Genomic DNA, 14,798 nt, shown 5'->3' on the forward strand with positions numbered 1-14,798 from the left:
GGGCGAAAAGAGAACCAGTCACTCTTCTACTTGGCGTGGGCGCTGTCTTTTGGGTTTCTTCCTTCTTGTTGAATCCTTGTAGTCACGGGCACATGTATTCGCACTTTGCCACGGGGTATTCCGTGTTTGCTGTTTGACACCTGACCGACCCCTCTCAGTACACAGCTTAAAACCTTAGCTAGGCCTGGCCCTTCTCCAGACAGGAGGGGACAGTGTTGGGAGCCTATGATGGCAGGCGGTATGTCTTAACGCCCCGAGAGTGCTCATGTGAGGCTCTGGGCTTTGGTATGTAGAGGGCTGGAGCTCGGTGCATGCCGGCCTTACTGTTTCGTACTGTTTTCCATGGGAAACAACCGCAAGTGACGGCTTCACCCGGCTAGACGCATCTCGTGTAGTAAGCCCTACACGCAGGGCCGCTCCCTCCCAAGGAAGCCCTGTGCCGGGCCGAGTGCTGCTTGCTCGCTTTTGGCGCCTGCACCATCCGGCGGTGTGGGACTGGCTAGTGGGAGTCTCACCCCGGGCAGCCCCACCTTCCGACAGAGCCTGGCCCCCCAGCTGATGCAGACTGCCCTGGAGACCTGCCAGGGTGTCAGCAATTGGCTTGTGTCCAGCACCGGGTGCCAGAGCTGCTGGGTCCCTGCTACATGTGCTTGTGACTTACTCTTCATTTTTTTAGACTGTCTGTGTCAGGTTCTCATATTGTAGGCCACTGTAAATTTGAGCAGTCATAAAAGATTTCTTCCGGAATAACATGTTAACCATTGAACGACTAGGTTTTTGCTAGGATTTACTATTTGTGATTTATTAGCAAAGCCCCAGGAGAAAATAGGATGTGTGGCCAGGACCACTGTGGCTGAGGTCAGCTCTCCTTACTTGGATGACAAGGATGCACGTGTGCCCGTCAGTTCCTTACAGCTTCCTGATCTTCTGTCCTCTTTCCAAAGTCCTGGTTGTGTCCTCCCCTCCACTGGCTCCCCTCGCTCCATCAGACCGCCTTGCCGACTGAAGACTCTGACACCTGTCTGATTTCACAGCTCACGCCCTGGCCCATGCGCTGCTTCTGTATGTGCTGTGGATTTTACATGTAACCTCACACCAGCTCTGAAGAAACCGAGGTCAAGGGAAGTTCATCGCTGGCCCAGGGTCCTGGAGCTGGGACTGTACAGAGGGAGCAGCATGTGTATCGTGTGGTTGGGGAAACTGGAGGTGCACAAACGTGGGGAGTTTTGTAAGCCACAGGCAGCGTGTAGACGTTTATGACAATGACTTTGCCCAAACCTGTGAAGGCCGTGCTGGATGCATTTGGCTGTAGTTTGCTCTAGGAGTCCGTGTTGGAGTTCTCTTTTTTCTATAAGCAGTATGTTGAGCCTTCTTAAAAAACACATCCTAATTATCGAGGTGAGAGTGTTCTCATGCGGTGCATGAATGAGACTTCATATCGGTTCTCATTGAGAATATAGGTTAAAGTTAAACCTCAGCCACCTCCCTCCAACTGCCTGTTCTCTGGTGCTATTAATAGTCGACCTGCTTTGTCACCACTGGAACAGTGCAGGTTGGGGTCTGTCCCCACCACCCTTTGCAGGATAGGCCCTTAGGTCCAGCCACCCAGATTCGTGAAGCCTGTGACCTGGTGGTTAATTCAGCCAGCAGGGCTCTACAAGGAACCTGGCCATAACAGCAATGAGGGGAACGGGAAAGTTAGGGGGGTTGTGGCTGGAGGCTCATCACAAATTGGGAACACAGTTCAGCGATGCAGAAAACCTGCACCTGTGGTCCCTCTGGTCCTTCAGTATTCTTTTTTTTTTTTTTTTTAAGTTTGTTTATTTTTGGAGAGGGAGAGAGAGAATCCCAAGCAGGCTCTGCACAGTCAGCACAAAGCCCCATGCAGGGCTCGATCTTACAAACCATGAGATCATGACCTGAGCCGAAGTCGAGTTGGACACTCAACCGACTAAGTCACACAGACGCCTCTGGTCCTTCTGTATTCTGACAACAAAATGATGTGTAGATTCTGTGTCAAGAGCTGCAGTTATGGGGTTAAAGCTGTAATAATTGGCCAGCATTTCTAAAGTTTTCCTTAGCAGGTCTGCACAGACTCACTAGATAGTGTTTTATTTTTAAAGAAGATTAACACCTGCTGGCAAGATCATTGCAGACAAATGGTAAGCGTATTGACTTTTCTGTTAACCCTGGTTTTAGGGACAGTGTGCTGTCCCATAATCTCCATAATCTTCATCGGTAGAGCCCAGTGTCTGGTCTCACCAACGCACTTCCTCTTGGTCCTGTTCACCCTCTGCTGTAGCTAAGCAGGAAGGGGATTGGGTAGCTGGGAGGGTGTGCCCCTTTCAATCCAGCTGTCTTCCCCCCCCCCCCCCCTTTCTAACCAAAGATGGCCTCGTCCATCTTCCCTCACCCATCTGAGGACAGTGTGGGCCAGACTGTCGGCCGAGATAGGGAAGTGCTGTTTGGGATTCTGTTTTGGGTCAGATGCTGCCATCCAGCTCAACATAGTAGGACAACAGGGCAGGGAAAAGCTGCCTGTGTGAATGGCTGCATTTCTGGATTGGGGCCAGCTGCTAATTTGACCTTCAAACCCACCTGACAGCCCACGGTACCTGAGCTGATTCCTGAATGGGTCTCTAAAGTTTTTCTTAATCCCACTTTATACCTGATAATCAAGCCTGACTTCCAGGTTTTTACTGTAACTGGACAGCCAAAGTCTTAGACTTTGCAGATGTATTGATTCTGATCTGTTTTTATGCATGTGAGTTTTTAGCATGACCTGGCTGTGGGGGAAAACATGGTAGTAGTACCTTTCCTAATAAGGAGGTGAGTAGGGGACAATGAATGAACCTCTTTTCCAGGCCAGGCACCTGGTACATGGTCAGAATAGATAAACGTCTGTTAGGAAGGCTGTGTTAGGAGAATCACAAGGTTCCTGGTGGTCCTGTGTTGTCTTCACTCGGCTTGCAAAAGAGAGTCAAACACGTGGCCAAGAGCCTCATGCCGATGTGACAAGGACTAATTATTTAAAAAGCTTAGAGCATCTCTTCAGGTTTGTGAGGTTTACCACATCAGGCAGGAAGTGACCAGATTTCCCTTATAGTCAGATTTTCTGGACAAAAGAGATGAAAATCAAATACCAAAGGAGCAATTAAATTTGGGGAAATAATCATGAAGGTTTTGGTGGGGAGAATACTCAAGAAACAATTACTGCAAGATTTGAGACAGCCACCAGTTATAGTTCAGAAGGCCTGCTCTTGGATATTTAGTTAGTAAGTTACATAAATAAATGCTTTTCTAATTGCCAGATCATGATCAGAAGTATTTTCCTGTTTTTGGACCGCACTTACGTACTGCAGAATTCCATGCTTCCTTCTATCTGGTGAGTGTCCTGGTCAGTAGGGCCGTGTCTGTGCTCCTTCATAGTCAGCCAGAATCACTAGCGCACCTGTCCAGGCCCAGGCGTACCTTAGCCCCGGAGTGAGGGGGCCGAGCCGGGCCGGCCACGCCCAGGAGGAGCCCCTTGGGGCACCCTGACCAGCTTGCAGTGAGTGTCACAGTACAGGTGGCAGGCAAACACAGCAGGACTGTGGGAAGCCACATTTCTGTCCCTGGGCGCTGCACGCCAGGGCCATCTGGAACCAAGGGCACACGGTTCACCTCGGCTGGGACGGAGAGGCCCAGGCGCTCACTGACTCCAGCAGCGCCCTGCTCTGAGAAGACCGAGGCTGGTGAGGTCATGGCCCGGGGCCCTGAAGTCCCCCACAGCTCCCCATCCGGCTGACCAACCACAGATACGGAGACCTCGTTTCAGTCTGCTCGTCAATCACACAGCATCTTTCAGGGACTCCCCGCCCTGTGACTCTGGGTGCTCGTCACTGACTTCCACACCCTGTTGCTGATGCCATTCGCCACTCCACATGCCCCTGAGGCTCCCGCTCCTGCCTCCTGATCAGACTTGTCCCTGATGTCGCCCTCGGCTTCTTCCCGGTCTCTGTTGGCATAGAAGCCCATTCTCCCATTCCCTTTAAACCCAAGTTCTTTAACAAGGTGCTTTCTTTTCAGTTTCCTCTGCGTCTGTTTCCTCTGACCTGAGGCACGGACACCGCCCTTCCTGAGGTGTCCGTGACCCCTGCTTACCAGACCCATGGACACTTTTTGTCTTTATTTCATGTTCCCGCCCATCTGTGCAGCTTTGGACACTCCTGGTTGGATGTCTGTCCATCCTCAGCACCACTTTGCCCCTCGTTCTCTTACTGGCATCTGCACCTGCACTGTGCTAGGCTTCCGCACGCGGCTGCAGAAAGGGTAGCCTTTGTTCAAAGAAACAGCAAGCATGTAACTGAAGATAACGGAAGGTCACGTGGTTGCTACTCTACAAAGCACTGTTCTAAGAGGTTTGGCACCTGCTCCTTTAGTCTGTGGTACAGCTCTGCAGGGGATGACCATTATCGCCTCCACTCTACAGACGGAGAAACTGAGGCAGAGAGCTCCCAGCTTGTGGGGCTGCCGGGTTGGAACTGTTCATTTGTGAACATAGTTTATAACATAACGTGTCGTATAAACTGTAAGCCCTGCTTACAGCCTAGCGATAGCAGCCTCGGGCCACTGTCAGAGACAGAAAACCTGAGCGGGACAGTGCAGTATGAGACGCCCCAGGCAGGATGCGGAAGGAGGCTGAGCCCTGGTCTGGGCCTGAGTTTCGCAGAGCCAGCAAGACTGGTGAGGGGCTGAGGTAGGAGAGGTGGTAGTGGAGGGGAGGGGGCAGCAAGTTTGAAGTGTGGTCTGTGTGGAAACAGGAGCCGCCCAGGACGCACAGGTTGTGGGGGAGGCGGAGACGTGGGTCAAGAAGACTGCTCGATGGCTTGTGGGGAGCAGCTGAAGCCGGAAGTGGAGATTGAGATTTTAGGAAGAAGCGGAGCAACAGTGAACACTTCTTCCGTACCGCACCTGCTACTTGCCTCGCCCAGCGTGGAAAGGGTTTACGGGCGTAAAGCAGTGTGTGTGATGCCATTTGCGGTTAGGGAAGGACAGGCAGAGACCCAGAGGCACCATGAGTAGGGGGTGGGGTCAGGAGTCAAACCCAGGCGGCCGGCTCGAGCCCCCACGACCGATATGCTTGACTGCTGTGTCCTCCAAGTGCACACGAGACCCAGGCCTGCACCTCCTGCAGGGAACCAGAAAGGCCTTTTGTGGTGTGCACTGGAGGAAAGGCTTCACCACAGGTGGGGCTCCCCAGAATCCGCACTCACCTGTCTACTGCTCACCGCCCCCCACTGCCCGTTCAGAAGACCCTGCTGGGTCCAGGCACTGAGTTGTGTCTGTCTGCTCGGTATCTGGCTCCTGGGGGACCTGTGGAGGTGTCTGAACAGAGCACAAGACCTTTTATCCCGTGGTGTCTGCACAACCGCCGAGAGCTGGTTTCCTCCTGAATTCCTCAGCAACAAGCCGAGCATGTGGTGGCCTCTTCGCAGTGCAGTTTCACACTCCAGCCGCCAACGGAGGGGATCGAGTGCCGTCAGAGGAAGAGGTGTATGGCAAGCTCTGGAGAGGGACCAGAGACGGAAAAGGGAAGGATAGGGCCAGCCGGGTGGCGAGTGTGTGATCACGCCCCAGGAAGAAGGATGTGAGCTGTTCCCAGATTGACGTACTTCTCAGTGATGCCTGACCCACCCCAGGACACAGCCTTGATAAGAAAGCAAATACAAGGCACAGTAGGCTGGCCACAAATGAAAACACAACAAAGGAGTACTTGACAGGTGGATTGAGAGAATTAGCAAATCAACAGTTTGGGCTAACAGGCACAGCATAGCTTGGAGCTTCACCTGGAACTTCTAAAATGAAACTAAAATTTAGTCTTGTTTTTACTGTTTGTACAGGGATATGGGATTGGAGCTTTTTAGAAACCATATCATTAGTGATAAAATGGTTCAGAGTAAAAGTATTGATGGGATTCTGCTATTAATTGAACGAGAAAGAAGTGGTGAAGCCGTGGATCGGAGTTTGTTAAGAAGTCTGCTGAGTATGCTCTCTGACCTTCAGGTAATCTGTCCTGTCCTAAACATTTACCAATAACTCCTACTAGTCTGTGTCTATATCTGTTGAGTTTGCTGTCTGACCTCGGGTAATCTGCCCTGTCCTAAACGCCCCAATACTTCCTGATAGTCTGTACTACTTATACCAAAATAAACTGGTGTATGAAAGATTTAAATGCAAAAAACTAAAATAATAAAAGTGGCTGTTAAAAATGAGCAAGAGGAGTGACTGTCAGGCTAATGCCAGATCAGGAACCACAGAGGAAACTGCCCTTAGGACACAGACCCAGTGCTCCAAGGCCAGGGCGGTGCCTCCTGCCCAGGCCCTTAAGGAGCCCATGCGCTGGGCCGATCTGCCCAGGCCTCTGGAGGAGAGGCACACGGGCAACTCCTTAGGGCCAAGTCACCGCAGCCATGCTCCCTCAAAAGCTTGGATTATCAGCACTTCCAAAGGTAGGTTTCTTTTCTGTAATTGGCCAGTAACTTTTCTCTTTTCTTAGGTATATAAAGATTCATTTGAAGTGAAATTTTTGGAAGAAACTAATTGTTTATATGCTGCAGAAGGCCAGAGATTAATGCAAGAAAGAGAGGTAAGACAAGGAGGTACTTCTGAGTCACCTTATTTCTTTTTAAAGAAGTGCGTTTAAGTTAATTTTTAAAAGTTTGTCTTTCCACATTCACAAACATTTTATAAGAAATCTTCTGAAAGCCACAATCTAGCTGAAATTCTCAGTAACAGGCTTCATTGTTCTTACAGTAAAGACTTAATTTCATATAACTTAGAAACTGTTTTTTTAAATGTTTATTTTCAAGAGCAAGCACGAGTTGGGGAAGGGCAGAGAGAGAGGAGGACAGAGGATCCAAAATGGGCTCCAGGCTATCAGCACAAAGCCCAACGCGGGGCTTGAACTCCCGAAGTGTGAGATCATGACCTGAGCCAAAGTTGGGCACTCGACCGACTGAGCTGCCCAGGCGCCCCTTGACTTAGAAGCTTTTTTATTGCCCTTCCCCTGCCAAGTGAAAAAGCCAGTAAGGTAGCTTCTACATGTAAAGTAACAAGTTAAAACAAGAGGATAAAAGGAAATCTTAACTGTAAAAATGACCCAAGCACACCCCAAATCTTCCATTTGTATGAGGCTTTGGAAAAAATTACCCAAAAGACCACAGGAAAAAACATATAACAGTAGCCATATGAACCCAAAATCTTGGCAAGCAGTTAGAGCAGAGACTGAAGGAAGCTCCTGGGGACCCTCCCCCAAATGTTGATCGTTGTCGCGCAGGATGGACTGACCGTTGGTTCTCCATCCCGGTTTTGGAGAGGACACATTATGTGCAGTACCCAGCCTTGCTGCCACCACTGGGTCAGAGCGCTAGAGACCGTATTAGGGGGCCCCCTAGGCCGTCAGGTGACAGGAGAAATGCCCTTTGCCTCTGGAGATCTTCTGCATCCATGCTGTTTGGCCTCCCCAAGTGAACACCCAGTCTGTCGATTAGCTTTTGCTGACCCCACTCGTTTGGGGCCAGGGGATGCTATCAGGCCTGCACCCTCTGACCTGAGTGCTGCTGCTCGCCTGCGCATAGGGCCTCAGTGATGGCAGGGACCCAGGGCCTCGTCCCAGGAGCTTGACAGTGAGCGGGACACAGCAAAGAAGGGCTGCCCTGTCCTCACTCTAGAGGTCACTTTTACTCTCCAGAACTGAGTTTCAGGAAACTCTGTGCTATGTATCCTGCCCACCTTCACGCCCCCGCTCATCTGTTCTGATACTTGCCTTGAATATATAAGGTGGTTTTTTTTGTTTTTTTTAATTTTTCTGTGGACAACAGTGTTTCAGCTTCTTGGGTAACATCAAGAATCTTTGTTACTTAAAAAAAAAATAAAATCTTTGTTACTGACATGTTTAAATGTTGTGTTTGGAAGGTTCCAGAATATCTTAACCACGTAAGTAAGCGTTTAGAGGAGGAAGGAGACCGAGTAATCACGTACCTAGACCACAGCACACAGTGAGTACCATTCATTTACTCAGTTCTCACGGCATGGCCGTAGCCTGCCCTGTTCCTGGCTGTTTATTGAAATAAATGCTGTCTTCTTGGACTCAGCCAGTACTATCATAGTATCTTTGTTGTTAGCACGTTTTGCTTATGTTATTTGTGATTATCCAGCACCTGTGAGTCACAAGTGCCCTGTTGTGAGTTCTCAGTGAGTTCTCATCCGAAAGGAGTACTTGAGGCTGAGGAACTTGGCATCTTGGGGTTTAGTAACAAGGGATTCTATTTATGTTGATGGAGTATAATTGAGTGTCGGGCACTTTGGGTTGTAAACTTTTTGTTAGATGTGGAATGTAGCTGTAATTTTTATTTATGGTATTAAGTCACATTATTTTTTCTTCTCATCTAATTTTTGTTTTCTCTAAACCTGAAGTTGGTAAGCAGCTAGGGAAAAGTAAAAGAGAAAACTTGTGTGGATGTCTGTTTCTCACCCTGCACGTAACATTTATTCAAGTGAGGAGAGTTAAGAGAAACCAGAGATAGAAGAGACTGAAGGGTAGAAAGTGCAGTGGGGCAGGCAGGATGAGAGGGGCACCGATGTGGCACCTTGAGAATACAGAGAACAGAGGGTCAGGAGAGGAAAGGTGAGCTTGCTTTAGACATTTGAGGGGCCCATGGGGAGCCCCAGGTCTACATAGAAGGATGGTCGTGCTGAAGCCAGGACAGCTGTGTTCCAGGTCCCCTGGGGACCAGGGAGTCACAGGGGCTGGAGGTCGGCAGCAGGGACGCACAGGGAGTATGAGGGAAAATGATGTGCCAGTAGGTCACATCAAGGTTGGATAAGAGTCTTCGCTAAGTATCTGCTACATTTTTTTCTGTTGATGTTTTCCATATACTGTGAAGTTCAAGAACTTTAGGGAGAGAGATACATGGTAAATCCTGGCGAACAGCAAGCAAATCACCCGCCCAGTTCAGGATGGAGGGGGCGGGGCACTGGGGCCACTGGGGCCTTCTACCTTATGACCTGTAGGCGTTGGGCACAGCAGTCCTTTTCCTTTTCACACGTGCTCATCCACCCCTGTGCATATGCTAGATTTGAAATTTCTCCCCCCAATTTTAAAAAGTATATTGCTTACAAGTATATGTAAGTTATTTAAGCAAAGGAATAACAGATAAAGGTGGTTCGCCTCTGGGCTCGAGCACAGGTGGATGGAGGGTGCACTGACTGAGGCGGCTCCTGCCGCGCTGGGTGATTCAGATGTCACAAAATAAACAGTTGCCGTCAAGGACAGAAGAGGGAAGCCACGGCTGAGCAAGCCACACTTGCCTTCGCACTGGGCTCCACATGCCCCTTCCTGCCCCCACGCCCTCAGAGCACAGTAGACGGCATCCTGGACGTGGAGCATGCTTGAGGGCAGCGGGGCACTGCTTTGAGCTGCACCTTGTGACCCGCCTCATGCTGGACACCACAGCCAGGTCACTCGGCAGGCCCTACCCCAGGGACTCTCATCCCTCAGTGTGGGAAGGACCCACTCTCCTGCTGCTTGGCACAGTCGGTAGATTGTCACTTTGTCACTGTAGATTATAAGGTCGATTCTTGGGCACCTGGGTGCTGAGGCAGCGCGTTCCCCAGGACTGCACCTCTGGGCTCGAGGGGCCTGCAGTTTCTGCCCTGGGCTCTGCTGGGACCTGTCACAGCACCCGGGCTCATGTGGGTGCTGCATGGGCTGTTGGAATGGAAACGGTGATGGAGTCTAGATTGCACGCCGCCTGGAGGCAGTGGTTCCGTGAACACAGGACAAGTCGCTCGGCGAAGCCAGTCATCGGGAAACTGCACATCAAAACCAGTGCCACCTCACGCCTGCCACCGTGGCTTTTGAGTAAAAAAGGCACACAGCACGAAGCCCTGGTGAGGACCAGCAGAAGTCAGAACCGCCGTGCATGGTCAGTAGGAACATGGGCAGCTGCCCAGAAGACGGATCGTTAGCTCCTCAGCTCCCCAGAGTGGTAGACAGAGCTAGGTGTTTTTTCAACACACCAGTTCTACTCCCAAATAGATAAGTAAAAACATCCGCAAGACTTGCTTGCAAATATTCAGGCAGCGTTACTCAGTAGTCAACAAGGAGAAACCACCCGCTGCCCCCTGGTGACGTGCCGCCGCTGAAGCTGTTTGGACAGGTGCACTACTGGCCCTCCCTGCTGTCAGCCCCTGACCTCTGACCTCCGCCCCCACCTCCCGTCATCGTGCTGCCCCTCCTGGAGGCAGACCCTCACCTCTCAGTGGGCACAGTCCCTGACCTCTGCTCTCTCGCAAGGGGGGTATGTGCTTTCTCTGGGGTCGCTGTTAGGTTTAAGGTGGGCCATTGTAAAGTTCTTTATGAAGCAAAGACTTGAGAAGATACCCGAAATTAATAATCCTGGGACTAAAGCACATGTCTGATTAAGAAAAACTAAAACGACATGAACTATGGAATATGTACTCAGGAAGGACAGTTGTGCATGTCCCCGTGACTGTGGCAGTCACACTTGGCGATGTTTCAGAGTTTCAAATATTCTGTTCGATGTGACACTTCCGTAGTATGGGCCTCACAGAGGAGCTTCCTTGATAAGTGGTGATGGGAGGGGGCAGGCCTGTCCACGTAGAGGTTGTGGGGCCTGGAGCAGGGGCGGCCACGGAGTGGGGGACGGGGCCAGTGTGCCTTGAATCCAAAAGGCAAAGCTTTGTTTTGACAATTGCCAGCCAGGCATTGGGGTGCAGGGCACTTGACTGTCTGCTGGTGTCTCCTTTTCCCTGGACCCCTGGTCTCTGTTGTCCAGTAAGATTGTCTTTAGAAAGATTTCAGAGTCCTCATGGACAGCAGGGAGATGGCTGTTCTGATTAACTCCGTGTCAGGTGTGTAGACAATAAATGCCCCATCTTTACAGGGGATCAAAGTCTCTCCATCAATTGCTTACACCTTGTCTTTTTGCCTCATAATAGGAAACCACTGATTGCTTGTGTGGAGAAACAGCTGTTAGGAGAACATTTGACAGCAATTCTGCAGAAAGGTAGATTTTCCTAACTTTTGTGTCAAGTTACCCTGCATGGTCGCCCTTGACATTTTAAGGAAGTGAGTGAAACGGCATAAATACCAGCTTAAGGACATCCATTACGATGAGACAGTCACTAAAAATCGTTGGCAATAACGAGCATGTTAGCCCTGGAAACACCGGGAAAGGCGTCTGGTAGAAATCAAGAAATCACAGGACATGCTGTTCTCAGCTGAAGCCGCTGAGAAACCCCCTGGGCCACAGACAGCTTGCAGCTGGGTCCTTGTGCGGTGCCTACGGGCGCTGGCAGGCACAGAGCTCCCAAGGGTGCAGGCTGGTCGCACGGGCTGCGCGGCTGTGGTGGGGCTTCCTCCCCACGCACCCCAAGAGGCTGAACGCCACGTGAACTGCCAGGTGGCTGGGGACTTCGGCCAGAGTCCCGAGTATGCCGGACAAACCCTCCGCTGGCAGAGGGAGGGCGCAGCACTGCTGACTGGGCAGCGTGCCCTCTTGCGCCACATCCCTGGTGCTGCTCGTCAGGCCCTGGTAAGGGTGGTTCCAGCAGCTACTGTGTGTCCCGGAGGAGCGTCCCGCCTGCCCTCTGTGTCTGTGCCCTTCACAGTGTGCTTAGTTCTCTGGGGTTCAGAGCGCACGGTCTCCCCCTCTTCAGTCCTTCACGGTACTTTGTATAACTATTAGGTGTGTAATGTTACCATTTGAAAGTCATGATGGAGCTACAGGATTTATTTCAAGATGTTGGAGACCTTAAAGCTTAATTATGGGGAGGCCCAGAATTATGGACGTAAATTATAAATTATAAGAAAAATAAATAGCCAAATATATTCTGATTTGGACTCTGCCAGGTGGTAGTATTATCTGTAATGAGACACCTGAGCATAGGGTCTCCACGGAAACCAGAACAAAGCCAGGAGGGGAGAGCTGGCATTGCTGAGTGCCGGTATCTTCTAGGCCCAGGAACCGCCCCCCCCCCCCCCCCCCCCGTGAGGTCATGACCCCATCATACAAGTAAGGAAAGCGGCTCCGAACAGCCTGACACAGGTGCCTCCAAGCACAGCCCCTAAGCCAAGGTCCAGGTGCAGATCTGGATCTCTGTCCTTCTGCACTGGGAATCATTCACACGGACGAGGTCTGGATTTACTGTCCATCTAAAGCAAGTGTGTTCAAACCCCATACTAGGTATTTTCTGAAAGGAGTCTTAGGATGAATGACTTTAAGTAAATAGTAGAAATTTGCATAAAGTCTTCCAAGAACATGGCAAATTATGTACAAGCTTAATCTAAATTTTATTAAGAGACATTTGAAAACTGAGAAGCTGTAGTTTTTGAGTTCTTGAAGAAAGACATTTAGGGTTTCAGGAGGATAAATTATAAAAAATTATTTGCAAAAAAAATTATTTGCATCACTAGGTCAGAATGTAATTCGGAGAAATAAACATTCGGAGCCCTTGCTAAAGATGTGTGATTCTGGCCCCAGGACGCACCTGTATGCACCTGTTTCCCTCCTTTGATGTGTGGACACTGTGCCCACGTGACAGAAGAACCTGAGACTTGAGTCACATGGCTCACACCTCCCCACGCCTGGCCTCACAGCCTCTGCGGGGCTGTCACAAAGCAGACATCTTAGACAGTTTTCTCTTCCTGATTTCCGTACTGTTTTAGAAAGGCTTCGTAAAAATCTAAATACCTAAAACAGGAAAACCCCTGAAAGTGCTATGTTAAATAACTTCAGAATCCCCAACGGACAGCAGACGCTTCTCTCCCACGGCTTATCGCATAAGTGGATAGAGTGGATGACCTGACAGGTTAGACTCGGGCCCCCAGATCTGCTCTCTGAGTGATGATAGTGAGAGGTGCCCAGGGGCGCTGCCCTGGCTGCTGTGTTAGTGGGACCGGGGCTCTGGCGACCTGAATTGAGCAGCACGGCCGCTAGCGTCCTCTGGCGGTGGGGCCTGGCCAACGGGGCCGCGTAGGACTGTTTCTCACCCACGGAGGACAGGGGTCGGCCCCACACTTGTGAGGCGCCCGTTCACACATGGACCCCCGAGCCGCGCTAACGCTCGCTGTGCCGCCGCAGGGCTCGACCAGCTGCTGGACGAGAACCGAGTGCCCGACCTCACCCAGATGTACCAGCTGTTCAGCCGCGTGAAGGGTGGGCAGCAGGTCCTGCTGCAGCACTGGAGCGAGTACATCAAGGTGCGTGGGGCTGTCGTGATGTGCGGTGACCGCGCCTGTGGATGGCAGCGTCCTGTCTCCCGGCCGTGTGGCTCCCCACATGGGGAGGGGCTCTTCTCGAGGCGGGGGCTCGGGTGGACGGCAGTCTCGCGTTTCCTCCCCAATGAGGCAAACCTTTTCTGAAAGATGGCCCCGCCCGTGAGCACCCCACAGCCAGACGTCATTAAAGGCTGCCATCGGTCACCTGCCTGGGCTCCGGTGCCACGTACAGCCACAACTTTCAAAAAGTCGCATTTCTGTGCATCTGATTTTTAAACACCTCATGCCTTTGCTCATCGACCGTGAGAATGGTTACACGTTTTGGTGTATCCATTTGGTGGCATGTGTGCTGCCACGTCTCCCACCATCCAGATCCGTTATTGTCACGGTGCTGTGATGTTTCTGTGACGCGTCTGTATACGGTCATGGGAAGGCAGCAGCAGGGCCCTCATGCTGACGGAGGGGGTAGGAGCACACAAGGCTGTGCCGGTGACAAGTTGGGGGAACAGCATACTCTGGGGCGGGGGCGGGGGGGGGGGCAGCCTGGAGAAGCTGGATGCAGTGTGCCAGTGCCAGGATCCTGGTGGTGATACCATTCTGCAGCTTTGCCGGATAGTGCCATCAGGGGGAGCTGAGCCAAGTGTAGGAGGGATCTCTGTTCTTTCCGCTGCACGTGAATCTGTAGTGATCACAGAAAGTTCAGTTATATAGAAAGGATGATGGAAAGCTTGCACGCATGCTGTATGGAATAATCAGTCCTAAGATTGCTTATCTGCCTCCACGTGGGAAGCTCATGCCCGCAGGCACAACCCCCTGATACTTTGTACACAACAACATGGAGCTGGACGTGGTTACCAACTCACGCCAGCAACAGAGCTGTATGTTCCAAAAAGATTGGAGAACGAGGGCTTTGCTGACGAGTAGCCCTAGGAGCAGGAACGTGTGCTGAACGCGAGAGCTCCCCTGTACACATGCAGTCCAGGTCTTAGAGATCAGTGGTGTGACCGCTGTTCCTGAGTGTCTGTCAGCGACATGCAGTCACACTGACAGGAATGGAGATTATGTTCGACACTGTGTCGTTATCACAGTGAAGCTGATCCCTGGCAGCGTGTGTGTGTTATTTTTAAATGCACTCAGTACAAAAGTGTACGGAGGAAAATCCCTTCCACCCCGGCTGGGCATACCGTGTCCCTCTCCAGAAGGGATCGCTGCCAGTTTCATTTGTACCATTTCGCCAGTAATCTGCCTTCACTTATGTATAGGATACGTAAGTATGTGTACGTATGCTATTAAGACCAGTTTTCCCAAAGTACATATCTGAAAAGGCGAAATTGGACTGAGGGAATTTTGAAGATCTTACTGGCTTTATTTGGTACCATCCAGCCGATAGAAAGGAGCCTTGGGGAGCTGTGTGATAGGGAAGCCTTTTATAGACAGGATGGGGCAGGACCAGGAAGTTATCCTGGCAAAGACTGATTGCTTGTGGCAAGGTCACCTTCCTGAGGGGATGACA

The 14,798-nt window shown here is 51.0% G+C and overlaps 1 protein-coding gene across 1 annotated transcript in view; it reads left to right on the forward strand.

Moving 5' to 3' along the window:
* The window catches only part of CUL4A (cullin 4A), a 46,107-nt gene that overhangs the window by 12,894 nt on the left and 18,415 nt on the right, over positions 1-14,798 (forward strand). Inside the window, exons 4-10 of the mRNA XM_042980539.1 lie at positions 2,093-2,162; positions 3,312-3,385; positions 5,883-6,045; positions 6,539-6,628; positions 7,957-8,039; positions 11,005-11,072; positions 13,149-13,267. Coding sequence (XP_042836473.1) covers positions 2,093-2,162; positions 3,312-3,385; positions 5,883-6,045; positions 6,539-6,628; positions 7,957-8,039; positions 11,005-11,072; positions 13,149-13,267 — 667 coding nt within the window. The remainder of the gene's footprint in view (positions 1-2,092; positions 2,163-3,311; positions 3,386-5,882; positions 6,046-6,538; positions 6,629-7,956; positions 8,040-11,004; positions 11,073-13,148; positions 13,268-14,798) is intronic.

This window comes from Panthera tigris, chromosome A1 (genome assembly GCF_018350195.1).
Source record: "Panthera tigris isolate Pti1 chromosome A1, P.tigris_Pti1_mat1.1, whole genome shotgun sequence".
NCBI lineage: Eukaryota > Metazoa > Chordata > Mammalia > Carnivora > Felidae > Panthera > Panthera tigris.